Genomic DNA, 26800 nt, shown 5'->3' on the forward strand with positions numbered 1-26800 from the left:
CTATCTTATGATTAATATCATTGAAAATAAATGCTTGGATCATATTTAAATTGTCTAGCAGTTAATGTCTCTATTTCTACTTCAATAATCAAAAATAATTACTTGTGAAGATACTTAAAATTATTTAGCACTGATTTGTCATTAATGGATCTGACAGTCTCTTATGCCTTCAATAAAAAGGAAAATATGATTCGATATTCAAGAACAACTTTCCGTCCCTTAAATGGTTGTGGAATTAGACCAGTATTCACTAAACTTTATGACCTGCTGACCGTTGGTCTGGGAGATCCATGACTTAGGACATCTGTTTTGCTAGCAACGTAGTTCAGATTTAAGGTTAACATGTTATCATTTAAGGTTTGTTCTATGAGAAATTACCCATTTTATTTTTGTATGATGTAAAACACAGGTTTAGGGTATAATTTCCTATTCTGCTTTGGCCTAAGAACCAACGCTATAAAGATGGGTAAAATAAACTTCCTGCTGAGAGATTACAAAATACAGGGAGACAGATGTGATCATATCAAAACAATGCAATAATTATTGCCAGAGAGCAGTGCACAAAATGCTAATTGTTATAATAACATCATTTGAAAGATTTACTTTCTTTTAAAAAGATAAGTAAACAGAGGCTAACTAACTTGCTTAAGATCATGTAGCTAGCAAGTGACAAAGATATTTTAGTACCCAGATTGAACTCCAAAAACCACAAAGGGAGGTCAAAGAAATTTTGCATTAGTAAGGCCTGTTGGATTAATATTATTAATGCAGCATAATAATTTTAAAGTGGCATTTAATCACTTACCTATTTCTGAGGTGGATTTGAGGCACCTTACATAAAAGCAAGTACAAGATAAAAATAAAATATTCCTGCAGAATAAAACAAATAAGAAGTTGTAAATTTGATGAAAAGAAAAAGAATTATGCAATAAATCCTTATCTGAGGAAAGTTAGAGCTATTTGAAGACAGACTTAGCTTTGAGCTTCCTAGAAGGAGTTATGGCAAAACATGAACCTTAATTGCCCACTCCCTGGAAAAATGTTTTATATGAAGACAAATTTCTAAATGGTATTTTTAAGCAAAGATTGGCTTCTTTTTAATCACTTTTGTTCACATTATTAAATGTAAAACTACATTGAGGACTCTTCAATTTTTACATTCTTTTTCTCTCTTTTATGTATTTATAATATGTATTATATATGCTCTTTGAACTCCTATTTCTTTATTTGGAAAGTGGGATAATTGTTACTGATTCTACAGGATTATAATGCAGATATTCATGGCAAAGTACCATTGATGTTTCTTCACCCATTTTTTGATACTGAAATTTCAAAATTTCTATATTTCTCGTGAGTATCAAAGAGATAAAATTTGTGCAAAGTCGTTTCCCTGTATTCTGTGATTAATGTTAGGTTTTTATTTCATGACAATTGTAGTCTATTTGCCCTTTTATTCTGGACTTAGATTTTGAAGTGATGGAAGCTTGTAGTATACATAATCTCTAAATTTTCATGTGAAAATTTCTAAAAGGAAGATGAAAATTATACTTCTGTGTTGCATTATTCTATTCTATTAACACTAATTATTAAAGGTTTAGTTCTGTATTCAAATACAAAAAGCAAAATGTATTTTTACTTGGAAACTAAAAAAGTATAATTTCAGAGTGGAAAAAAGTATAAACTTTACTTGGTGATATTATTTAAATATAAGTTGTCCGTGTTCCGTTTATAATGAGTTTTAATTACCAGGTAGTTAAGTATAATTTGTAAAATAGTTAAAGTTCCTTCTGAAAATATTCGTAAAGAAAAGTTAGGTGTTTTACAACTTCTCATTGAATTTTTATTATAGATGACCAAAAATTCGAAAACATTGAATACTGGCATTCCACCCTATTGTTATATTTCAAGGTCATTTTCATTTCATTAACAAAAAATATTTTCTTCGCCGACAAATTCCATGTTCTTCATTTAAATACATTCTAAAATTATATCTTGCATGCAAATGTTCTTTTATGTAGCATTAAAAGTTTATTTTTGAAGCCTTCTCAATAATTAAATGTATCTGGATTCTGAAAATTTCCATAGAACTAGAAACTTCTAGTTTGCACATATTGTAAATTTGTCTCTTCTCTTTATTTTTAATTTCAGAAATATAAATATCTGGAAGACCATGTAATTCACCCTCTATAAAGAAATTAGGCATAAACAGTTCTACATAATTGGTCCTTGAAGTACATATTTAGTATCATTTAATATTTAGTTTTATATAGCTCTATGTTGTGTTTGAAATGACTGGAAAACAAGTAATTTATTTAAATTTACATAAATTTTGACTTTAGGGGAAAATATTATATAATTTTAAAATCCATCTTGAATAACCAACTTAAAATGTAAACAGATAATTGTGATTTCTGTGTTTTTGCATATGTAATTATGTCATATATATTTAAAAATATGAGCCTCAACAACGTGCCAATTGTAAAAAGAAATATAATCACAAACTTGTGTTAAGCATCAAAATACAGACACAGTCCTAGCACATTAATTTTATAGCTATTAAGGATTCTAATATCTTAAGCAAATTCTATTTTGAGGTCAGATAAATACTAGAAGTGTGTGGGAAGCCAGTGTTAAATACTTAGTATACCTGGTTCAGGAAGTATGAATTTTGTTGCAGGAAAGAAATCATGTGGGTTAAGAAAGTAACTTGACAAGGTAGAGATTCACATATTCAAATCGTTCCTTTCACTGAAATATTACTCATATTTTCAGAATGAATATAAAATAATCTTTACATTGACATTGAGTTTTGAAGTCATAGACGATACTAAACTATACATATAGGAGAGGTATTAAAAATATTTTTTAAAAAGCTTCAGCAAAATGAAGAACCATTCTTAATATAAAAGAATTACATAGTACGACTTGCCAGTCCAGGCAATTGCATCTCCTATTTTTCTATAATCCTTTGTTGTAAAACAAAACAAAATAACAAAAAACAAAACCTTCAAAAATTTCCTCCACTTTATTGAGATATGGCTGACATACAAAAAGCTGTATATATATAATGTATACAGCTTGATGAATTTGGAGAAAAGTATACCCCTATGAAACCATTAACACAACCAATACCACAGTCATACCTATCACCTCAAAAAGTTTACTCCCACTACATTTATTTATTTTTGTGATAAAAACACTTAATACAAGATATACCCTCTTAGCAAATTTTTAAGCCAACAATACAGTAATGTTAAGTATAGGCACTATGTTGTACAATAGGTCTCTAGGACATGTTCACTGTTTATAGCTAAAACTTTGTATCTCTTAACCAACACTTCCCTGTTTCCTCCTTCTCTCAGTCCCTGTCATCACCATACTTCTTGCTTCTATGAGTTCGACTATTTTAGATTCCTCATGTATAAATTTATGGTCTCTTAGTCTATTAGGGCTGCTATAATAAAATACCATAAATGGAGTGCCTTATAAACAATAAACATTTATTTCTCACAATTCTAGAGGCTGGAAAATCCAAGAAAATCCAAAATCTTGGAAAATTCCAAGATCCGGTAGGTTTGGTTTCTGGTGGGGGCTTATTTCCTGCTTCATAGATGATGCTTTCTTCTTGTGTCTTCACATGGTTGAAGGGGTGAATGAGCTCCCTTAACTTACTCATTTATGTGTCATAGCTCTGAAGTTTAGGAAGTCCAAGATCTTGGTGCTGGCAGATTCAGTATCTGGGTAGGGGCCCAATTTCTGTTTTGTGGATGCTGCCGTGTAGTTGTCTCCTTACCTTCCAGCTGTGTTCCCATGGTAGAAGTTGTGTTGGGGGCTCTCCCTCAGGCCTCTTTTTTAGGAGCATGAATTTCATTCATGAGGGTTCCATTCTTATGAAATAATCACCTCCCAAAGGCCTAACCTTTTAATACTGTCATCTTAGAGTCAGGATTTGAACAAGTGAATTTTGGGGGGGGCACAAACTTTCAGACCATAACAACTAGGTCATATGGTCAGGAATCTCTATACTGTTTTTTCATAGTTACTGGATTCACCAGTTTGCATTTTCATCAACAATGTACAAGGATTCCCTTTTATCCACATCCTTGCCAACGTTTGTTTTTTCAATAATAGCCATACTAACGGGTGTGAAGTAATAATTCATTGTTGCTTTGATTTCCATTTCTCTGATGATTAGTGATGTCCAGCATCTCTTCATATTGCTATTGTCCATTTGTATATCATCTTTGGAGAAATGCCTATTCAGGTTCTTTGCCCATTTTGAATTCATTATTGGTTTCTTGCTATTAAGTTGTGGGAGTTCCTTATATATTTTGGATATCATTCTATTATCAGATATATGGTTTTCAAATATTTTGTTCCATTCTGTAGGTCACATTTTCATTTTGTTGACTGTTTCTGTTGCTATTTAGAAACTTTTTGTTTGATATAATCCCACTTGTCTATTTTTGCTTTTGTTGCTTATGCTTTTGTGGTCATAGCTAAGAAATTAGTCCCCACACCAATGTCAAGAAGCATTTACCTCTTTTTCTTCTAGGAGTTTTACAATTTCTGGTCTTATGTTTAAGTCTTTAATTCACTGAATTCACTTTGAGTTGATTTTTTTGTGCAGTGTAAGAGAATGGTTCAGTTTTATTGTTGGGCATGTGAACATCCAGTTTTCTCAACACTCTTTATTGAAGAGACTTCTTTTCTCCCTTGTGCATTCTTGGAACCTTAGTCAAAGAACAATTGAACATACATGTGTAGATTTATTTCTAGGCTCCCTATTATGTTCCACTAGCCTATATTTCTGTTTTTATGCCAGTATAATACTGTTTTGATTACTATGACTTTATAATGTATTTTGAAATTGGGAAGTGTGATGCCTCCAGTTGTGTATTTTCTCAAAATTACTTTGGCCATTTGAAGTTCTTTTATCATGTTATATAAATTTGGAGATTTTTTCTTCTATTTTTATAAAAAATGCCATTGGGATTTTGACAGAGATTGAACTGAATCTTTAGGTTATTGGGGTATTATGGACATTTTAACAATATTAATTCTTCCAATCTATAAAGTGTCTTTTCATTTATTTTTGTCTTTGATTTATTTCATCAATACTTTTGGTTTTCAGTGTACAGGTCTTGAACCAGCTTAACTAAGTTTATTCCCAAGTGTTTTATTATTTCTGATACTCTTATAAATAGGATTGTTTTCTTAATTTCTTTTTTGGATAGTTTGTTGCTAGTGTATAGAAATGCAGCTGATTTTTGGATGTTGATTTTATATTTTGCAACTTTATTGAATTCACTTAGTAGTTCCAATGGTTTTTACGTGAAGTCTTTAGGGGTTTCCTACATATCAGATCATGTCAACTGCAAACAAATAGCTTTATTTTTTATTTTCTTATTTGGATGCCTTTTTTTTCCCCTTGCTCAGTTGCTCTGGTTAGGTCTTCCAGTAGTACGTTGAATAGAAGTTGTAAGACAGGGCATCCCCACATTGTTCTGGATCTCTGGAACATGCGGTGTTTGGTTTTATGTTCTTACGTTAGTTGCTGAGAATGATGGTTTACTACGCAGTCATAAAAAATGATGAGTTCATGTCCTTTTGCAGAGACATGGATGAAGCTTTCTTTGGTTTTAAACCCGGGCAAGTTTGGCATATACCATTTTGTTACTATGCATTTGACAAATGCAAGTATTGAGCTATTAGTCATGGAGATATGCCAAAGAAGACAAGATAACTTCCTTTAAGTATTAGGAGGGTAAAATAATACCAAAAAATTTCAAAAGAAAATTGTAGAATTGAATAGAAATAGCAGTAGAAATGCTATTTCACTTAACTCTGTTTCTTGATGGAAAGGTTATTAGAATTAATCCTGGCCTGATCAAATTGCAAATGTCTAAAAGAGCCTAAGGTAGTAGTTTTGTGGATAGCAAATAATGTCAGACAAATTCAATTTATTTTTATGAAAAAGTACCAAGGGAGAAGCCATATGTATTATAGATCAGGAATTGAGTCAGCTTCTTCAATGTGTTCTACATTACAATTAACCTCAGCAAGCTATGGTATGTAGGTGCATGTACCCACAGGGCAGTGATCAAAAGTTTATTCTTACTATCAGAGGACATGATGAATGGATTTTCTTTGCAGTTATCATAGTTCTGGTTGTAATAATTATATAAGGGATTGAAAAGTTGGAATAAAGTGATTTTCAGTTTAAAGAGTCAGTTAAAGTGACTTGTTAGTACTTCCATGTAGAACATAGGAATATGATGTTATCATACTAAGTAGAAATTATCGACATATAACTTATTTTCAAAAAATTCAGTTTAGTTCAAGATACTTGTCTTTAGGGAAATTGTACCATATAACTGATAAGATGATTATAAATGACTTTTTAAAAATTATGCAGTGTAGATTTCACTCAGGCACTACCTGGGTAAGTAATGTAATATTACTCCAAAATAATTGTTTCAAATTCCACACAGCCCAAATAAATAGTATGCAAAAATATTACTAATTGGAATGTTATAGGAAGTTTTCTTTAAGCCATTTGAAAACATTTGGGGGAAAAATGTTAGTTAAAGCTAGAATAACAAAGAAGAAAACCATTAGATAAAATATATACTCCCCTTACCTTTGGAAGTAGTCAGACCTTTAAAAGATAATTGTTTTAAAATGCAATATAAATAAATTTATATGAAACATGTTCATACTTAATAACTATCATCACCTTTTCTCTACTCCAAAATAACAAAAATAGAATGTTTTGTTCTATCCATAGCAAAAGTAAAACACTGTCACATTCATATCTTTAGTTAGTATTTTAGTACACTGACCAACAGCAAAGAACAAAAAGAAATATTTACTGATTATGTCATGGTCATAATAATAACTATATAAAAAAGGAAATTTTTAAAATGAATTTTTAATAATTCTCCAAAACATTTATTTTACATAGTGCATTGTATGAGATGACTCTAGTTGTAACTACACAGTCTTTTAACATCTCATTCCTACCTTGTCAGCCTCGTTTCTCAACTAGACAAATGTAAGTTGGTTTCCTTGTTTGCTTGCCTTCTGCTGTGATTGATTTTGCATATTACATACTGTGTTATCCTTAAAAATAAAAATACAATGTGACTGCCTTCCTTTATTCTTCAAAGTGGTCCAGAGGCTTACCATTGCAGTCACAATATAAAGTAGAAAACATCATGTATCCTAGAAGTGCTTACATGATTTTTCCTATAATCACCTATCAAGCCTTTTTTTCTACATTCACTGTTCTTCTGCCACACAGGATTTCTTGCTTCTTACTATTCCAAGAGCAAGTAAAGCTTGTTTTTCATCAGACTGTTAAGCTCTTCTCGGTCTTCTCATAGCTTATTCTTCTCTGTCATTCAGGACTTTGATCAAATATCACCCTTCAAATCTGAAGTAATAGCCACTGCTTGACTCTCCTTTGTATTCATAACAGCATATTGTGTTTATTATTTGCCTCCAGCCATAACTGTACGTGTGCCCATATATTCATTTTCTCGCTGTTCATTTTCCATGTTAGAATATAGAATCTATAAAAGCAGACATTTTATTGTTTTCTGTTGTATTTCTGGTACCTAGTAGAGATTTAACATTTTTTATGGAATAAATTAATTCAAAAACGAAGGAGTGGATAAGTATGCTCCAAAATATCAAATTTGGTAATATTCTAATGTTTTTCTTAAACACTTATATAGATAATGTCTTGTTGATGAATACGAATGTTAACATTTATAGATTTAATCATTTATATGACTTTTCCATAACCCCTTGTAAAATATCATGCAATTTCTCTTTACTACCTATTTTAGCTAATTAAATAATTACCATTTTAATTATTTTTATTTTCTTAGGAATAATTCTGAGTAAAAATAAAACATATATCCTTAAAATGTATTTTGTTCTATTTATTGCTCCTAGAAAAAATTAAGTTTGCTAAAATAGTTTAAATATTCAAAGGACATATATAACCTTTTTAATTTTGTTTGAAAATATTAAAATTAATTAAATTCATCAATTTTTTCACAGAAGACACAGTCACATCTTCAATTATCACTTTTTAGTTTGAGTTGATAGAGCTTCTCTTACATACAGTAGCAGCATTCACATAACTGTTAGCGAGATGCTGTTTCAGGCCTTTTATCGATATTCATCAAAATCTTATCTGAGAAGAGGAGTAATATTAATATTATTTATGATAGCATTTTTCAGCATATTTATAACATTTTTCCTCATTTCACTTGTTTTCTTCTTGTGATTTTCTTCCAGAAATTGAAAAATTTCAAGGTTCTGATGGAAAAAAGGAAGACGAAGAAAAGAAGTATCTTGATGTCATCAGCAACAAAAACATAAAGCTCTCAGAAAGAGTACTGATTCCTGTCAAGCAGTATCCAAAGGTACTACCATATATACTTTTTTCTCATAGAATTGATTTAAAAAATGATAAAATATTTTATTTATTGACTTCTATAAAATAAATATTTGAAGCTTCATAATGTAGGTATATGCAAGCACGTGATATTGACAGAGGGGAAGGAAAACTTTTGAAAGTGCAATGATGAGGGTGATTTTAAACTGAAGGCTACAGCATTTTTGTTCTGTGAATGTAGGAGGCATAATCAGATATTTTAATCATGTATTCAAAATATAAATGATATATCAATTTGTCCAAATATGTACACCCACGTGATTATCTTTGATTCATGTTAAAATGTATCTCCTTATTATAAAACGGAGTAGAGTTAATGATACTAAATATATAACATTAGAAAATCAGAAGGGAATTATTATTAATTTATCTAAGAAAATCAATTAGGTTATTAGACTCTTAGATTATAACCTATAGTCTTCTATAATCAAAGTTTATTCATAAAATAATTACAATATCATCCTTAATGTTACATCTTTCTTTAAACTAATTTTTCACTAGTAGATCATTGATTATAAAAGATAGCATTCAGTGGCATGGTTTTATCAATTATATTCATACATTTCAATGGGTAAAAAGAGGGATTTTTTGTTTTGGTCAAATGAATGGAGGAAACTAAAATGTAAACTCAAAGATTCAAGCTGATAATTAACTTTCTGAAGAGTGAATGTGAAGCAAGGACCATGTAATTATCCTAACAGTAACGATTACAGAAATAAATGCTCTGGTTTACCAATTGTCTTCTACTATGATAAACTTTAGTAAATATAATTAACTAGATGCTTTGTCTATAATTATTTCAAACAGGGATAAAATTGTTAAAGCCCAGCAAACCATAAAATTTATCTTTGAGATAAAATGTTTTGGGCATGGAATTTGTTTTTGAGCTTGACTATTGCAAGAAAGCTGTTTAAAATGGGTATATGTTTTTAAAATAAACTTTATTAGATTTGCTTTATAATCATGTTCTCTTGAATATTAAATTGGGCAGGCTTAGAAATGTACATGAAAAATTTGCATAGTAGTGAAATGAGGTAGGAATATGTTAGAGTATAAAGAATAATATGTCCTTTTTCACTTGATCAATTAACCAGTTATAGTCTTGAATAGAAGGTTCTTTTCTTAAATCATACATTTAAATATGGTATAACTTGATGATGTTTCTTGGAATAACATATTTGTATCTCTGGATATGGGAAAGTCAATGACAGACTCAATACCTGCCTCTAAATAAAAATGTAGTTCTATAGTCTCTGATCAAATTACACTGACAAGGTATGTAATGCATTTAAAGTCTTGATGGCTCTTCAAGTTCCTATATGAGTGGTTTTATGCTGATTATTACTGGATCTGTGTTTGATTCAGAATGATGAATACCGAAATAAGAATATTCTATGATGTCAAATTTTTGTCTGAAGTTTAATTTTGTAATGTATAACAAAATGCTCTAACAATAAAACTGTTTATTCTTAACTGCCGTGGACCACAGATCACCAGCAAACTATTGTGTCTCTTATAATTTTTAAAATTATGGAATGTTTAGGCTGGGACTAATCTTGGAAATCACAGAATATATAAAACTTTTATTTTATAGATGAGGTAACTGAAAAATCATGAATTGTTCAAGGTCATGCTTCTGTTAGAGATGGAAATCTTTAGTGCAGTTACTATAATTTCAGGCTCTTCATTTTTGGTGCACCGTTACATTTTTAACTTGACCGATCATGCCCACATATTTGCATCACTTTTTCATGTTAAATGTGGAAGAATGTGAAAAATGATAACACCTAATAGTTTTATGGAATAGTCTCAAATAACAATTCATGCTTGAGAAAATTTGCCATTTCTTTAAATTATGAATAGCCTGCCAAACTCCTTTAATTTATTTTTAAAGGAATATTCATTTCATCTAATTGTCACACAAAAGAGAACTTTAGAGCTTTTCTACAGAAAAAGAGTGAAATTCTGAGGAGGAGACTATACTCACTTATCAAAGTTGACCTACCTTGTTCTTGTTTTTATAGTACAATAAATCATAATATTTTAAAAACAAACTATATCTTACTGTATTTAATAATCTTTGGAAAACACACCATATTTTATTATAAAAGTTGTGATTTTTTTCCTGCTGTTCATTGTCCATTTTTTAGAAAAATATCAATGAGATAGAGTTAAATGATCACTAAACTTGAGCTGTATTCAATGTACATTTATGGGCTGTAAAATGTGTGATGTGGTGTAATACTATGAGCTGTTGAGCAGAACACAACAGTATTTATTGGTTTAAAGTTGAATCTTTTGTAATAGAAAAGTGATTTATCCTTCAGGGGACCACACTGGTGAAAGAATTCCTTTACACAGCTTTCTCTCAGAACGATTTCTCCCCTTGACAACTGCTGTCTGTTTGTATCAATAATTAATGTGTTGGTGACACAGTCCTCTCAAAGAGCAATAAATGACTATGGGAATTCTTGGGGAAATGGTCCTCTCAAGACTTTACTACATGACTTTTTTTGGATAGATTGTGTTTCAATTACTCTCCAATTTCAAGTGAATTTGTTGACGTAGTTGAATACTACAAGAAATTGAATGAAGTTTAAAATTTAATTTATAAAAATTATAAAAATGCTCTTTAAGATTGATTTATCTAGCCTTGGTGCTTTACATTTAATAATTTGACTTGGGGAAATATGTCATATTATAATATTAAATTATTTTAATGAGTAGTTTTTCTTATTTGGCTATACACACACACACACACATATATATATATATATATATATTTTTAGATAAGCCAGCATAAAGCACTTTTATTGCAATAATAAAACTTGAGACTCATATATAGTGCGGAGGGGGAAGGGGCAGCAATGATTTCTCTCACCAAATCACTACACAGGACAGCAAAGGGGTGAGAAGGCACTGAGGGAGGAAAAGCCAGGAAACTCGAGATCAGCAGAGGGAGCCAAGCTCAAAAAACAGGAGAGCTGAAGCTGTGATAACCAGCATCATTTTCTTAAGAGAAGATTCAAGGATTTGTCATGATGGCTGGGCTTTCACTGGGTGTTAAGTCTATAAACAGCACTTTCAATTGAAACTGTCAATTAAAGTTCTTAAGATTTAGGAAGTGGTGGAGCTTGGAAAGTTATAAGATTACAAAATTCCTGAAAGTCCATTAGAAAAACCACAGGATGAAAAAAAATAAAAAGTAAAAAAATAAGCCAGGCCACGAGGAAGGCTTCAGAGGTCCCTGCCGGCCCAGGGACTGATGCCTATATTGTCCAGCATTGCAGTGAACATGATCTGCTTTCAAAGGCAGAGGGTTTAAGGGGAGGGTGGGGTGGGAATGGTGGAGGCAAAGGCTGTCCCCATCCCCACCTCAGTTTTAGGTAGGGCTTGTAATTTAACCCAAGGACATCTCTCAACTTGGAGAATAATTCAGTCCTCAACAGCGCCTCAAATCTGCTATGGCTTTGCAGCGCAGCAACAAGAATGTTTCATATATAATAGATAAAAATTTCATCTAAAAAATTAAAATAAAATATTCTTGCAACCCCTGGCCCCCAACACCAATTCCTATTCTAACGTTAACCTATCACTTGTGCTGTTAATATCTGACCATGTACTTAACTGGAAACCTATATCCAAAGACTGAAACTGAATCTTCATCCCAAAATGAAAACAAAATAAAATGAATAACTTGAGGTTTATGGCATATGGTTTAGGTAAACACACATATGAGTAGAAAGGGGAAGAGGAAATGGAGGTGTCAGAAGCAAAGCTGAGTGACAGAACACATTCAGTCAGGGCAGATGTCTATACAGAGTGGAGTGGAACATCAGGATAAGCTCCATGTGGATTCATGTGCACACGTCTGGAGGCACCAGATCCCTCTATGGCAGATCCAAGAACAGGGAGCTAAGGGAGGAGGCTATTCCTGCCATTCCAGTTTTAGAAGCTCCGCATCGAAGATGAGAGTGGCATGGGGTGGGATGATGACTCGGTGCCCAGTGGCACTATAGGTATAATCTGGAGATAGAGTCATTTTGGCTCTCTGACCCACACTCATCTGGGCAACCCCTTCTTCCCAGCCTCGGATCACCTCCTGCTTGCCTAGTATAAACTTAAAGGGCTTGTTTCTGTCCCGGGGGTAATCAAATTTCTTTCCATCTTCAAGCATCCCGGTGTAGTGCAACACCCAGGTCTGGCCACGCTTCGGGAAGGTGCGCCCATCTCCTGGGGAGATGGTTTCCACCTGACTCCCATGGCGGCGGCGGACGCTGAGCGCGCTGGCAGCGCTACGTGGACCGACAGCGACCTGGCAGCGGTTCCACGGCTCTGCCTAGTCCCTCTTGGCTTGTATTTTTATAATAAAATTAATAGACATGTATTTGTGATTCGTGCTAAATGAGTAGAATTTAACTGCTTTTGCCTACAAAAGCAAATAAAACAATGGGCAAGTATTCGGAAGATGAGTATGTTAATTTGCTTCACTTTAGTAACTTTTTTTTTACTCTGTATATGTATCCCATAATATAATTTTGTGTACCTTGAAAATACACAACAAAATTTATTTCAAAAGAGATTAATAGAGAAATAGATGTTGTGCATCTATTGTTTGCATTTGCAAATATTTCGGAATCACAGCAATTACTTATTTTTAATATTCAATTTAGTTTCATGGTTACATGCACAGGTTTATTATACAGGTAAATTGTGTGTCGTGGGGATTTGATGTACAGATTATTTCCTCACCCAGGTAATAAGCATAGTACCTGATGGGTAGTTTTTCCATTCTCACCCTATTCTCACCCTCAACCCTGAAGTAGACGCCAGTGTCTATTGTTCCTTTCTTTGTGTCCATGTGTACTGAATGTTTAACTCCCACTTGCAAGTGAGAACATGCAGTATTTGGTTTTCTGTTCCTGCATTAGCTCATTTAAGATAATGTCCTCCCGCTCCATCTGTATTGCTGCAAAGGACATAGTAACTTCTTTTATGGCCACGTAATATTCCATGGTGTATACATACCACATTTTTAAAAAATCCAGTCTACCATTGAAGGGCATCTAAGTTGATTCTGTGTCTTTGCTGTTATGAATAGTGCTGTTATGAACATATGTGTGCATGTGTCTTTATGGTAGCATGATTTATATTCCTTTGAGTATATACCCTATAATGGGATTGCTGAGTCAGATAATAGTTCTATTTTAAATTCTTTGAGAATTTGCAAAACTGCTTCCCACAGTGGCTGATAAAATTTACATTCTCACCAGCAGTGTATAAGCATTTCCTTTTCTTGGCAACCTCACCAGCATGTGCTATTTTTGGACTTCTTAATAATAGCCATTCTGACTGGTGTGAGGTGGTATCTCATTGTGCTTTTGATTTGCATTTTGTCTAATTATTAGTGATGTTACACATTTTTTCATTTGCTTGTTGACCACATGTATGTTTTTTGAAAAGTAACTGTTCATGTACTTTGCCTACTTTTTAATGGGATTGTTTTATCCTTGTTAATTTTTTTATGTTCTTTGTAGATGCTGCATATTAGAACATTGTCAGATGCATAGTTTGCAAATATTTTCTTCCATTCTGTAGGTTGTATGTTTATCAGTAGTTTCTTTTGCTCTGCAGAAGCTCTTTAGTTTAGGACCCATTTGTCAATTTTTGTTTTTGGTACAATTGCATTTAGTATCTTTGTCATGCAGTCTTTGCCGGGGATTACTTCCAGAATGGTATCTCCTAAGTTATCATCCAGAGTTTTTGTAGTTTTGGATTTTACATTTAGGTCTTTAATCCATCTTGAGTTTATTTTTGTAACTAGTGTAAAGAAGGCGTAAGCTTCAATATTCAGCTTATGGCTAGCTAGTTATCCCCATTGCCTGTTTTTGTTTTGTTTTGTTTGTTTTTCTTTTTCTTTTTTTTCTTTTCTTTTTTTTTTTTTTTTTTTTGACTTTGTAGAAGATTAGGTGATTGTAGATGTGTGACTTTATTTCTGGGTTCTCTGTTCTGTTCATTGGTTTCGGTGGTTGTTTTTTGTGCCAGTAACATGCTGTTTTGGTTATTGTAGTATATAGTTGGAAGTCAGGTAATGTGATGCCTCTAGCTTTGTTCTTTTTGCTTAGTATTGCTTTGGCTATTTAGACTCTTTTGTTTTGTTCTATATGAATTTTAGAATTGTTTTTCTTAATTCTGTAAAGAATATCATTGGTAGTTTTATAGGGATAGGATTGAATCTGTAAATTATTTTGAACAGTATGGCCATTTAAAAAATATTGATTCTTTCATTATCCATGAACATGGGATGTTTTTCCTTTGTTTGTGTCTTGTCTGATTTCTTTCGGGCAGTATTTTGTAATTCTCAAAATTACCTTTTTTTTAATTTAACTGTATTTCTAGGTTATTTTTCACCTTTTTATTTAACTGTATTTCTAGGATTTTTGTGGCTATTGTGAATGAGATTGTGTTATTGACATGATTCTCAGCTTTGATATTGTTGGTGTACAGAAATACTACTACTGATTTTTGTACATTGATTTTGTATCCTGAAATGTAGCTGAAGTTCCTTATCAGGTCTAGGAGCTTTTGAGAAGAGACTATGGGGCTTCATAGGTACAATATCATATCATCTGAAAATAAGGATATTTTGGCTTTCTCCCTATTTATATGTCTTTTATTTCTTCTTCCTGCCTGATTTCTCTGGCTAGGATTTCCAGTACTATGTTGAATATGAGTAGTGAGAGAGGGCATCATTGTCTGTTCTGGTTTTGAAGGTGAATGCTTTCAGCTTTTGCCCATTCAGTATGTTGGCTGTGGGTTTTTGATAGATGGCTCTTACTATTTTGAAGTATGTTCCCTCAATGCTTAGATTGTTCAGGGTTTTTAACCTGAGGAGATGTTGAATTTTATTGAAATAATTTTGTGTGTCTATTGAAATGATCATATGGTTTTTTATTTTAGTTTAATTTGTGTGAATAATCACATTTATTGATTTGCATATGCTAAACCAACCTTGCATCTCAGGGATAAAGCCTATTTGATTGTGGAATGGTAGCTTTTTAATCTGCTGCTGGATTTGGTTTGCTACTATTTTGTTGAGGACTGTTGCATCTATGTTCATCAAGGATATTGGCCTGAAGTTTTAGTTTTTTTCATTATGTCTATTCCAGGCTTTGGTATCAGGATGATGCTGTATTCATAGAATGAGTTAGAGTTTAGAATAGTTTCAGTAGGAATGGGACCAGCTCTTCTTTATATATCTGGTAAAATCTGGCTGTGAATTCAACTGGTCCTGGGCTTTTTCTGGTTGATAGTCTGTTTATTACTGATTCCATTTTGGAACTCATTATTGGTCTGTTCAGGGATTCAGTCTCTTCCTTGTTCTGTGTTGGGAGGTTGTATGTGTCCAGGAATTTATCAGTTTCTTCCAAGTTTTCTAGCATGTGTTATAGAGGTGCTTTTAATAGTCTCTCAAGGTTATTGTATTTCTGTGGGATCCCTAAAGTGGTAACATCCCCTTTCTTATTTCTTTGTGTTTACTTGGATCATCTCTTTTTTTTTCTCTTTATTAGTCTAGCTAGTGGTTTATCTTATTTATTCTTTCAGCAAACCAACTCCTGGATGCGAACTTTTGTGTTTTTTGCAGGTTACAACTTCCTTCAGTTCAGGCCTGGTTTTGTTTATTTCTTGTCTTCTGCTAGCTTTGATGTTGGTTTGCTCTTGTTTCTCTAGTTCCTCTAGGTGTCATGTTAGGTTGCTAATTTGAGATCTTCTTAGTTATGTGATATGGGCATTTTGCACTATAAACTTTCTTATTAATAAGGCTTTAGTTGTGTCCCAGTGATTCTTGTATGTTGTATCTTTGTTCTCAGTAGTTGCAAAGAAATTCTTGATTTCTGCCTTAATTTCATTGTTCACCCAAAAGTCGTTCAGGAGCAGGTTAATTTCCATGTAATTCTGTGGTTTTGAGCAATCTTCTTAGCATTGATATATATTTTTATTGTGCTGTGGTCCAAGAGCGTGCTTGGTATGATTCCAGTTTTTTTTTTTTTTTTCAGTTTTCTGGGGATTGTTTTATGGCCAATTGTCTGGTCGATTTTAAAGTGCCATGTGCAGAGAGAAATATATATTCTGAAATTTTGGGGTAGAGAGTTCTTTAGATGTCTATTAAGTTCGTTTAGCCAAGTGTTGAGTTCAGGTTCTGAATATCTTTGTTAGTTTTCTGCCATGATGATCTAATACTGTCAGCGGTGTGTTGAAGTCTCCCACTATTGTTGTGTGGTTATCTAGGTTTCTCTGTGGGTCTCTAAAAATTTGCTTATTAATCTGAGTACTCCTATGCTGCATGCATATATGCTTAGGATAATTAAGTCTTTTTGCTGAATTGAACCCTTCTATTATGTAATGTACTTCTTTTTCTCTTTTGATTTTTGTTTGCTTAAAGTTTGCTTGTCTGAGATTAGAGTAGCAACCCCTTATTTTTGGTTTGTTTGTTTTCTTTCCATTTGCCTTGTAGATTTTTCTCCATCCCATTATGTTGGGGTCCGCGTGTTTCCTAAACAAAGGAATGAACACACAAGACAACACAAGACAAGACAAACATGGCGGCCGCCTCGAATGGTGCGCTCTGCTTTATTTTATACAGTCGTTTATGGAATGTTGCCAAGTCACAAGACACATTGTTGTTTTTCTGACCTTTCCCTGACTTTCTGGATTTTCAAGATGTTTACATATAAACATGTCCCCAACACCCTGCTTCGTTTGCAAGAGCAGGACTTATTGGGAATGCCCTGTTTCGTTTGCAAGAGCAGGACTTGTCGGGAACGCCCTGCTTCGTTTGCGAGAGCAGGACTTATGGGGAACGCCCTGCTTCATTTGCGAGAGCAGGACTTATCGGGAACACCCTGTTTGTAAGCACGTAGTCCTCTACACCATTACTTTGAGCCTGTGGGTATCATTGCATGTGAGATGGGTCTCTTCAAGGAACATACAGTTGGGTCTTGCTTCTTTATCCAGTCTGCCATTCTGTGCCTTTTAGTTGGGGCATTTCACCCATTTATATTCAAGGTTAGTTTGGATATGTGTGATTTGATCCTATCATCATGTTATTAGGTAGTTATTATGCAGACTTGACTGTGTAGTTGCATGATAGTGTAAATGGTCTATGTACTTGTATGTTTTTGTGGTGGTGCATAATAGTCGTTTGTTTCTATATTTAGTATTCCATTAAGGTCCTCTTATAAGGCAGGTCTGGTATTAATGAATTCCCTTAGCATTTGCTTGTCTCAAAATAATCTTATTTCTCATTTGCTTATGAAGCTCATTTTGGTAAGATACGAAATTATTGGTTGTAGTTTCTTTTCTTTAGGAATGATGAATATAGGCCCTCAATCTCTTCTGGCTTACAGGGTTACTGCTTACAGGACTGTTGTTAGCCAGATTGGGTTTCCTTTGTAGGTGACCTGCCCCTTCTCTCTAACTGCCTTTAATGTCTTTTATTTTATTTTGACTGAAAATCTGATGACTATGTGTCTTGGGGATGGTCATCTTCTATAGTATCTTACAGTGGTTGTTTGCATCTCCTGAATTTGGATATTGGCCTCTCGCAAGGTTCGGGACATTGTTATGGACAATATTCTCAAATATACTTTCCAAGTTGCTTGCTTTCTCTCTCTCTTTCAGAGATACCAGTGAGTTGTAGTTTTGATCTCTTTACATAATCCCATATTATCCGAGGTTTTCTTCATACATGTTTTTTCTTTTTTTCTTTATTTTTATCTGACTGAGTGGATTTGTAGGACCAGTGTTTGAGCTCTGAGATTCTTTCCTCAGCTTGGTCTATTCTGTTGTTAATACTTGTGATTGTATTATTAAATTCTTGTAATCCATTTTTCAGCTCTCGGATTACTTTGGTTCTTTCTTTAAATGGCCACTTCATCTTTTATTCCCTGTATTGGTTTATTGTATTCCTTAGATTACTTGGATTGGATTTTTACTATCTTCTGAATCTCTGTGATCTTCATTCCTATCTATACCCTGAATTATGTATCTGCCATTTCACCCAGTTCAGCCTGGTTAAGAACATTGTTGGGGAACTAATGAAGTTGTTTGGAGGTAGGGAGACCCTCTGGTTTTTTGAGTTGCCAGGGTTCTTGCACTGGTTCTTTCTCTCTGTGTGGGCCAATGGTCCTTTAATATTTGAAGTCACTGTCCTTTGGTTGGGGTTTTTTTGCATTTATCTTCTTTGATGCCCTTGGCAGTTTGACTTTGGTATAAGGCGGGTTCAGTCAACTGGCTTTGATTCTGGAATATTTCAGGGGACCGTGGCTCAGTTCTGCACTCCTGGGCTACATGCTCTTACCCTGAGTGGACTGGTACCAGGTCCCCATCTTTGTTCTCTGGCCCCTTGAGATGAGGAAACTGCTGTGCTGGGGAGGCTAACGTGATTCTGGTTTGTGGTCACAACTGTTTGATGGGGGGTGCCAGCCAAAGTGCTTCATCAGGGTGGTAGCAGTGGGATCCATGGTTCTTCTCATGTGCCAACAGCCATGGTGCTATAGCAGGGTGCACATGTGTTGGCTGGGATATGCTGGCAAAATATTTTAGTCCTGTATTTTTTGGCCATAGTCCAGTAGGTGGCACTTAAGAGTGTTAGCCAGCAGATAGGCTCTTACTCCGCTGTGTGGCTCTTCTGTTTTTTGGCACAGTTGGCAGTAGTTCTCTGTGATGCTCCGGAGAGGGATGGCCCACTCACGTAGTCTGCTTCCAGGCCTTGGAGGAGCCCCCTTCAATCAAGCTCCATCCCCGCATTTCTTTTGCTGGATGTTTTGTTCCATGAGGCTTCCTCAGGTAGCGGCAGTGGTCTGCAGACAGGCTGTAGTTGGCCCTGTGGAGGGAGGCACGTCCTGATCCTCCATCAGCCTGTGAACACAGGTGTCTCACTTCTTTCAGTGAAGGCTTCTCCCTGCTTAGTCACCAACTAAGCCGGCAGTGGGTGGGGTCAGACGACTGAGTGCTTTCCCAGGGAACACATGATCGTGCCTTCCCACAGAGTTTGGACAGAAGTAAGACAGCGGGCTAAAAGATCTAGCAGGTGTGGCACACATTGCTACCAGTGTTGGGGGTAGGTGAAGTCACCCGCCCTGCTATCTGGGTATTTTCTAAGACAACAGAAGGCTGTACCCACCAGCTGAGTTCAAGCAGAGGAGGGACCACTGGGCCAGAAGCTGGCCCCAAGCTTTGTCTGGTGAGGGTGAATGGATCAATCTTACTGCTCCCACACATTCCATCAGGCTGTGGCACTGGTACTAGTCTGTTTCAGGGTCTAAGGCTTGAGAGGTCTCTGTGGACTTCAGAGTTACCTTTGCCAAAACTACTGGTAGCTCTCTGCCTCAGTTTAGAAGTGTGTGGTGTAGTGCAGTGGGGCCAGGGGCATTTTCCCGTCCCCAGTCTTGCACAGGTCCCTGTCAAGAGAGTGTGAATCTCCCATGGAATTCCTACTCACTTACCCTTTCCCATATGGGGAGCTTCTCCTGTCTACGCATTGATTCCATATGGGTTTCTGCCCAGCTTTGTTCTTCTCTGCTGTGTCCTCTTCCTGCCTTGATGGATCCCAAAGCAATTTCTTAGGTGATCAGCTTGTTGGGTCAGCGTTCACTAGCCCTTTTCTTTCCTCTCCATGAGAGCAGTACACATGAGCTTCTTGCTTCTAGTCTGCCATTTTGACCCAATCCCCAATTATTTCTTGATAGTTAAGCCTCTACAAAGGCAACATGTATCAGTATGTTCCTCCATATTCCTAAGACATTCTTGAAGAATCTGGAGGCTGACTCTAGGTGCACTGCCTATGAGTTAGCCCCGCTTTGCAAGGAGCAGTTAAAAAAAAATGTGTGTGTGTGTATGTGTGTGTGTTTGTGTGTGTGTGTATATACACACACACACACACTAAATTATATATGTATGTATATATATAAATGTATATATATTTATATTCATGTATACATATATATTTTTATATATGACGAGAATAAACACTATTCTTAACATTTGCTATTTCTCCTCCACATATACTATGTTTCATTGTCCAATATGCCATTTCTTTCAAATTTTAACATCTCCACCTATTGTGCATATTACAGTCAGCATCATAATACAATCTCTTTCAGGCATGCAGTGATCGTAGCTCACTGTTTTTGCCTGTACATGTGTAAATGTGGTACTGACTTCTTATAGTAAGTTGTTAGTAGTGTAGGAACTATGTGTATTGAGTTTACTTGCAGTTTTAAATGTCTTCAGTACGATTACATCACGAGTTAGTGGTGAAATGCAAAGCTGTTACAGATACAAAAAGAATAACATAGCTTAGGGTATAAATTTGATATTAATGAAGACAATTATTATCCTTGGAGAAATGATAACAATTCCATATTTTCTTGTGCCACAACAAACAAGTGCCTTGTAGGATCTAATAAACCAAGGTATACCTAAATGGCACAAGCTGTGCTATATTTTGTTACTGCTAGACATGCAAAAGGAATGCTTGGCACGTGTCTGGGTAAACTGAGAGACCATTAGAGGACAGGAATGTGCGGCTTCCTCTTGTAAGAGGGTATCTAGTTGTTGCTTGCTGGTGTACCTGTTTGTTCACCTAGGCAATTCAGCCTCTCAATGCCTTTTAAAAGTATCTCTTTGATGTACTTTTAGAATTCTGTGAAATACATCAGACCTTTTCTTCAATTAAATTTGCCCCAAGGCCCACTTTATATTTCTTGACTTGAGTTACTGCCAACTTTTTAAAGCAGTGTATTACCAGGAGTGTAAATCTGCCCCAAATTTGACCTTTTTTAAGATCAAACGCAGCCACATTCCCCTGTGCTGGTTTTCAAATCAATTTCTTATGCAGATTAATGCAGAAAATTAAAGTTCCAAAGTGTTTAAAACCATCTCACTTGCTCTATACTTCTTCTTATTCTATTCAGTCCCAGAAAAAGGGGCAGCCTTCTGTGCCTGGTTGGAAGGAGTCTCATCCATGGTTGCAACTTGCCATGTCTTCCCACGGAGTGTGACTTTCCTTCTTTATACATCAAAAGATGAAATACCCAAGTCCAAGTACTTGATGAGTGTGATTTTTCTGACTTTTAAAGTAGTTATCAGATCATTTAAGAATAGTTCCTAAATGTGGAAGCTACAACTCCTGTTGAAACTACAACTCAAAGCCAAATATAACCACTTACAATCTTGGAAACATGTCTATTTTTGTAAGCAATATGGTTTTTCAGAAGCCACTCTGTAGCTTACAGCTTAAACCTGTTTTATCTCTACCACAGACCACTGCACAGCATTGCTTTTTATTTTTCTAAAGTAAATGGAAGAGAGGATTTGACGGGCTTTGTGATTTCAGTTTCATTCATATCAGTTTCCCAACTCCTCGTTTGTGAATTTAAATTTTAATTGAGAAAACGATATGACACTGATTCACATGTTTATGAGGAAAAACATTTCAAATTGCTGTAGATTATATTCTCTCCAATAGAATGGCATGTGAAATAATCCTGTTTTCTAGGAAAATTTAGAAATTTTCAGTGGTATTATGTCTAGAATTTGTCTTTTCTGATTACCCGTCCTTTTAATTAATGCCTCTCCCATGTACTTCAAATATTATTTTTCCATTTTGTATTTTTTAAATTTTTTATGTTTTCATCCCACATTGAGTCATGTATTTCTAATTCTGAATTAGTTGTGCTTCTATTCACATCATTTTTTATGACCCCTTGCAAATATGTCCTTGATTTTCCTGAAATCATACCAGTCTCTCCTTTTCTAGGTCTAGTGAATATTCAGCCTGTTTTAACTAGTTGTTTTCATTCTCTAACAAAACTCCTAGCCCTTTCCTGCTCATACCTCAGGCTAATATTTTCTACTTTATTTGAGAGGGTGGCTTCTTATTTTCACATTTACCCTCAACTGGAAAACTGAAGACTGCTTCAAAAGGACCATTAAAATGCAGGTGCTTTTTGAAAAATGTCCAAACCCGTATTCTTTCTTTAAGGCCCTGTGACAGCCAAAAACTCTTTCATCTCATATGCCTCTCTACAATCCTGCCATTCTTCATTTGCTTGTTTGTTCATTTGTTTGTTTGTTTAACTCAGGGAGCCTTCAGTAAGCTTCTCTACACTTATTAGTGCACAGATGAGTCTTCTGCTATTTCTTTTGTTGTTGCAGTAGGAGTGGCCTTTCATGTAGACAGATGTTTAAGAGATCAGAAAAGAAATATCACCATTATAATCAAGAGACATTGCTTTATCAATAGAATGGATTTCCATTTTATTATTGATTTTGAAAAGTGGAAGCAAGTGATTTTGATATAAACTTAAATACTGTATTTTGGGGGATTAGCAGCAAAATAAAACTTTCTATGAGAAATAAGGAGGTAAAAATTAATGCTTTTTACCTAGAAACATGTAGAAGGGATTATTAATACTTTTATTAAGTTAGGACCTGACTGCAACCAACTTGTTGAAAGACATTTAGATCCATGTAGAAAAATTAGGAGTAACTTTTATTTTCATTTTTAAAGGTAAGTCATTGTGAAAATAAATTTGTGTAATACACAATTTTAGATTTATGCAATTTTATAAAGAACCTTCTTAAAAATACATGCGTTTCGTAAGGATGTCACAAAAATAAAACTGTAGAACAACCTCAGTTGTGAATACCAATTGGAAAACTGTAAAATATTACCAAGTGTTGAGCACTAGTGTTCATAGAAGTATTATTCACAATAGCCAAAAGATAAAAACTACCCAAATATCCTCAACAAATTAGCAGATCAATAAAATGTGGTATACACATATAATGGAATATTATTCAACCTTAAAGAGCAATGCAATTCTATTATATTCTACAACATAGATGAACATTGAACACATTATGCTAAATAAAATAAACCAGTCAAAAAGAACAAATATATGATTCTACTTTTTGAGGTTCCTAGGACAGGCGAAATTACAGAGACAGAAAGTGGAATAGAGGTTGCAGGGGATTGCGGGGGAGGAACGAATGATAAATTATTCGTTAATGGGTACAGAGTTTTTGTTTGGAATGATGAAAACATCTAGAAATGGATAGTTGCACAACATTGTGAAGGTACTTAATGCCACATATTCGTGCACTTAAAATTAGTTAAAATGGGCTAGGTATAGTGGCGTGCAGCTACTTCGCAGCTACTGGGTAGGCTAAGGCTGGAGGATCACCTAAACCCAGAAGTTCAAGTCCAACATAGGTAATATAGACCCTGTCTCTAAAAATAATAATGACAATGATATATTTTAAAAATAGTTAAAATGGTAAATTTTATGCTATGTCTATTTTACAGTAATAAGAAATATTACAAAAATATTACCAAATGTATTTCAGTAGAATGCATCTATCAGCATAGTAAATTACGCTCAAATGTAGTTCATTTCAGGAATGCAAGATTGATTTAGTTTTTAAAAATAAACAAATTCACTAATTTTTTAGATCAAAAAATGCATTTAATAAAACCAATTTTCTATTCCTTATTAAATAAACATGGATGCATATAATTAGTAGATATTAACAACAATGTGAATAAATCATTTATTGAATAAGTGTTAGGAGAGATAACCAGTAAAACAATTGGAGAAAAAAGAAAAGGAAGACCAGATCCCTATCTTACCTCGTACACCAAAATAAATTCTGTGTCTAACTAAAATTAAGTGCCAATGAATAAATAAATAAATAAATAAATGTACTAGAATGAGTTATGGACAATTTTATTTCATAAAGTTTAATTGGGGAAAGCATTTCCAAAAAATGATGAAAATTACTGAAGCCATAAGTAAATGAATAAATTACTTTGAAACAGAAATTGAAAACTTCTGTACAAGAAAAGTCATTTTGATAATTAATTACTAAAATAAAAAAGGAAATTCTAAATTTATATGAATATTTGAAACACATGACAAAAAATCCATGTCTTTCTATATAGATGAATTCATATTTCTAATTGAACAAGAAGCTAATGTCCCTATCACATATGTATAGTGTAAGGGAAATTTCCAAAAAATGTGAACCTCACTTTTTAGAAAAATACAAATTGTGATTAATTTGAGATGCTTCTGTTCTTTAGAATCAAAACAGACTGACAAGTTTTGATTATAATCAATAATGATTTTAGGCCATGTAGAAAATTTCACTCCATAATCTCTTGGTCAGAGATTATAGACTCAAGTATTTTAGAGAGCAGTTTTGCAAAATTAATTAATATCACAAAGGCACAGTTGCCCATCTAGCTATTTATGTTAGAATTATATATTTGCAAGAATACATATTGTTACATGAAACAAATGCATTTGTTCCCCTTTAGTATAAAAGGTATACATGCATGTGTATACATGTGCATATAATTATATATAAATAAATGTAAGACAGATAATTTGAAGTAAAAGGGGTTCCCTTTTTATTGCAGGCATTTTTGTGCTGTTTGAATTAGTTACTATTAATGTTATTTTCCTAATAATAAAGACATTTTAGAAATAGTTTGGGCTAATGGAAAGCAAGTAATGTAGAAAAATTGGTTCTATGTAGAAACTTTTATTTTTCCCTAGATAATTAAAACTGAGAATTATTATGTGTTGTCTACATGCCAAATAACATACAGTTTTTATCTATGACTCATTTGATTGTCACAAAAATTCTAATAATACTATCCTTCCCATTTTATATGTAAGGAAACTCTCATAGGAACTGACTTGCCAAAATAATATCATCAGTAAGTTTACAGCCTGTTGCCTTTACCTCATTATTACATTGTGTAGTTCATTATTATAATCTAAGCAAATCATATCTTAAAACATGCAGTAGAAAATTTAACCCCAAACATGACTCCAAAACCCACCAAAATCTATTATGAGTTTAAAAACCAAATTCAAATTTTGTCTTTATGAAAAAACAATGCACATTTTATTTCTGGTTTATGAATAGATATGGTGCTTAAATTAAGAGCATAGTGTAAAACTCAAGCTTAGAGGAATGACTAACTTTAAAACATTGTAAAATAGTCCTTAAACCTGGGACCTCACACTTAAGAGAATTACAGTTTTTATGACTACCCTGTATATATCAGACACTGAGAAAAGCAGAACGAACTGCTATTTTCTTTTCTGAAGTACATTGTAGTGTTCTAAAGAAGAGCGTAAGGTTAAAAACTATGTAAGTGGCTTTCCTAAAGCCCCACAATATATTAATGATCATGTTAACATTTGAACCTGGATCTGTCTGCACCAAAGATTCTCTTTGCATTAAACCATTGTATAATTCACTTTCTTTTATCTGAGGAAGCATTGAGATAATTCTGGACACAGACTGCTAAGATTTCAAAGGCCCACAGATGGAAAAACAGATGTATTTCTCCTCTGGTGTTAAGTGAGGCAGAAATAAACTACTCATTAGTTGGGAGTGTGTCTCATAGGTCATATGGCTGAATCTTCTACCCAATTTAGGAATCATTTCTACAGTATTTGTGCTACTCATCAGTCTGCATATGAATACTTCTAGGATTGAAAAGAAAGTTCAGTGCCTCATAAACCAGTTGGATCTAATATTGAGTAGATATCGCTGTTCAGTTTTTCCATTTCCTCATTGAAATATGATCCTTATCCTTGTAAGTTTCCAGTGGTGCTGGTTTTGCCTCTGCAGCAATAAAGAAATCACAGGAATTAAAGTCTGTCTTTAACTATTCTTGATACATTGCCTTCATTGGCTTCCAGGACAAGACTGTTTTTATCTCCTGTTGCAAAATTGCTTGTATTTTTCAGCCTAGTTTGCTGGTTTCTACTCTTCCACACAACTTAATGATATTGAAGTTCCCTAAAAATTATCTATAGTGCTCCTCCCTGTCTACACCCACACTCCATTTGTGATGTCACTTGTGCCATGCCCTTACATAAGCTTCTGATCAAGCCAAGGCCTCTCTCCAAGGCTTACTTGAAGCTGCCCACTTGACATCACCATATGGATATCTAGACATCTCAGATTCAACCAATATTCTTCTCACCCCATTTCTACTCTGCCTGTTATCTACACTGTCTCAGCTGGTGACAACACCTGATACTTTTACTTGGTCATGTCAAAAACCATGGATGCATCCTTCACTCCTCTCTTTCTCCTGCACATTCTATCCAACCTGCCAGGCAAACTTAGTAGTCTTATGTTCAAAATATACCATGAATTTGAGAAGGGTCTGTGGGAAGATGATGAAGTAGGAAGCACCAGAAATCTGTCTTCCTATCTAGACAACAATTGCAG

General features: G+C 34.2%; 2 protein-coding genes across 2 annotated transcripts in view; one reads left to right on the forward strand and one right to left on the reverse strand.

Annotated features, from left to right (window-relative positions):
• Positions 1-26800, forward strand: part of KHDRBS2 (KH RNA binding domain containing, signal transduction associated 2) — a 583766-nt gene that overhangs the window by 95072 nt on the left and 461894 nt on the right. Inside the window, exon 2 of the mRNA XM_015136629.3 lies at positions 8314-8441. Within this exon, the coding sequence (XP_014992115.1) occupies positions 8314-8441 (128 nt within the window). The remainder of the gene's footprint in view (positions 1-8313; positions 8442-26800) is intronic.
• Positions 12402-26800, reverse strand: part of LOC114677421 (peptidyl-prolyl cis-trans isomerase FKBP1A) — a 53708-nt gene continuing 39309 nt past the window's right edge. Inside the window, 4 exon segments of the mRNA XM_078001384.1 lie at positions 12402-12730; positions 12733-12771; positions 12774-12821; positions 20130-20185. Coding sequence (XP_077857510.1) covers positions 12402-12730; positions 12733-12771; positions 12774-12821; positions 20130-20185 — 472 coding nt within the window.

This window comes from Macaca mulatta, chromosome 4 (assembly GCF_049350105.2).
Source record: "Macaca mulatta isolate MMU2019108-1 chromosome 4, T2T-MMU8v2.0, whole genome shotgun sequence".
Lineage (NCBI taxonomy): Eukaryota > Metazoa > Chordata > Mammalia > Primates > Cercopithecidae > Macaca > Macaca mulatta.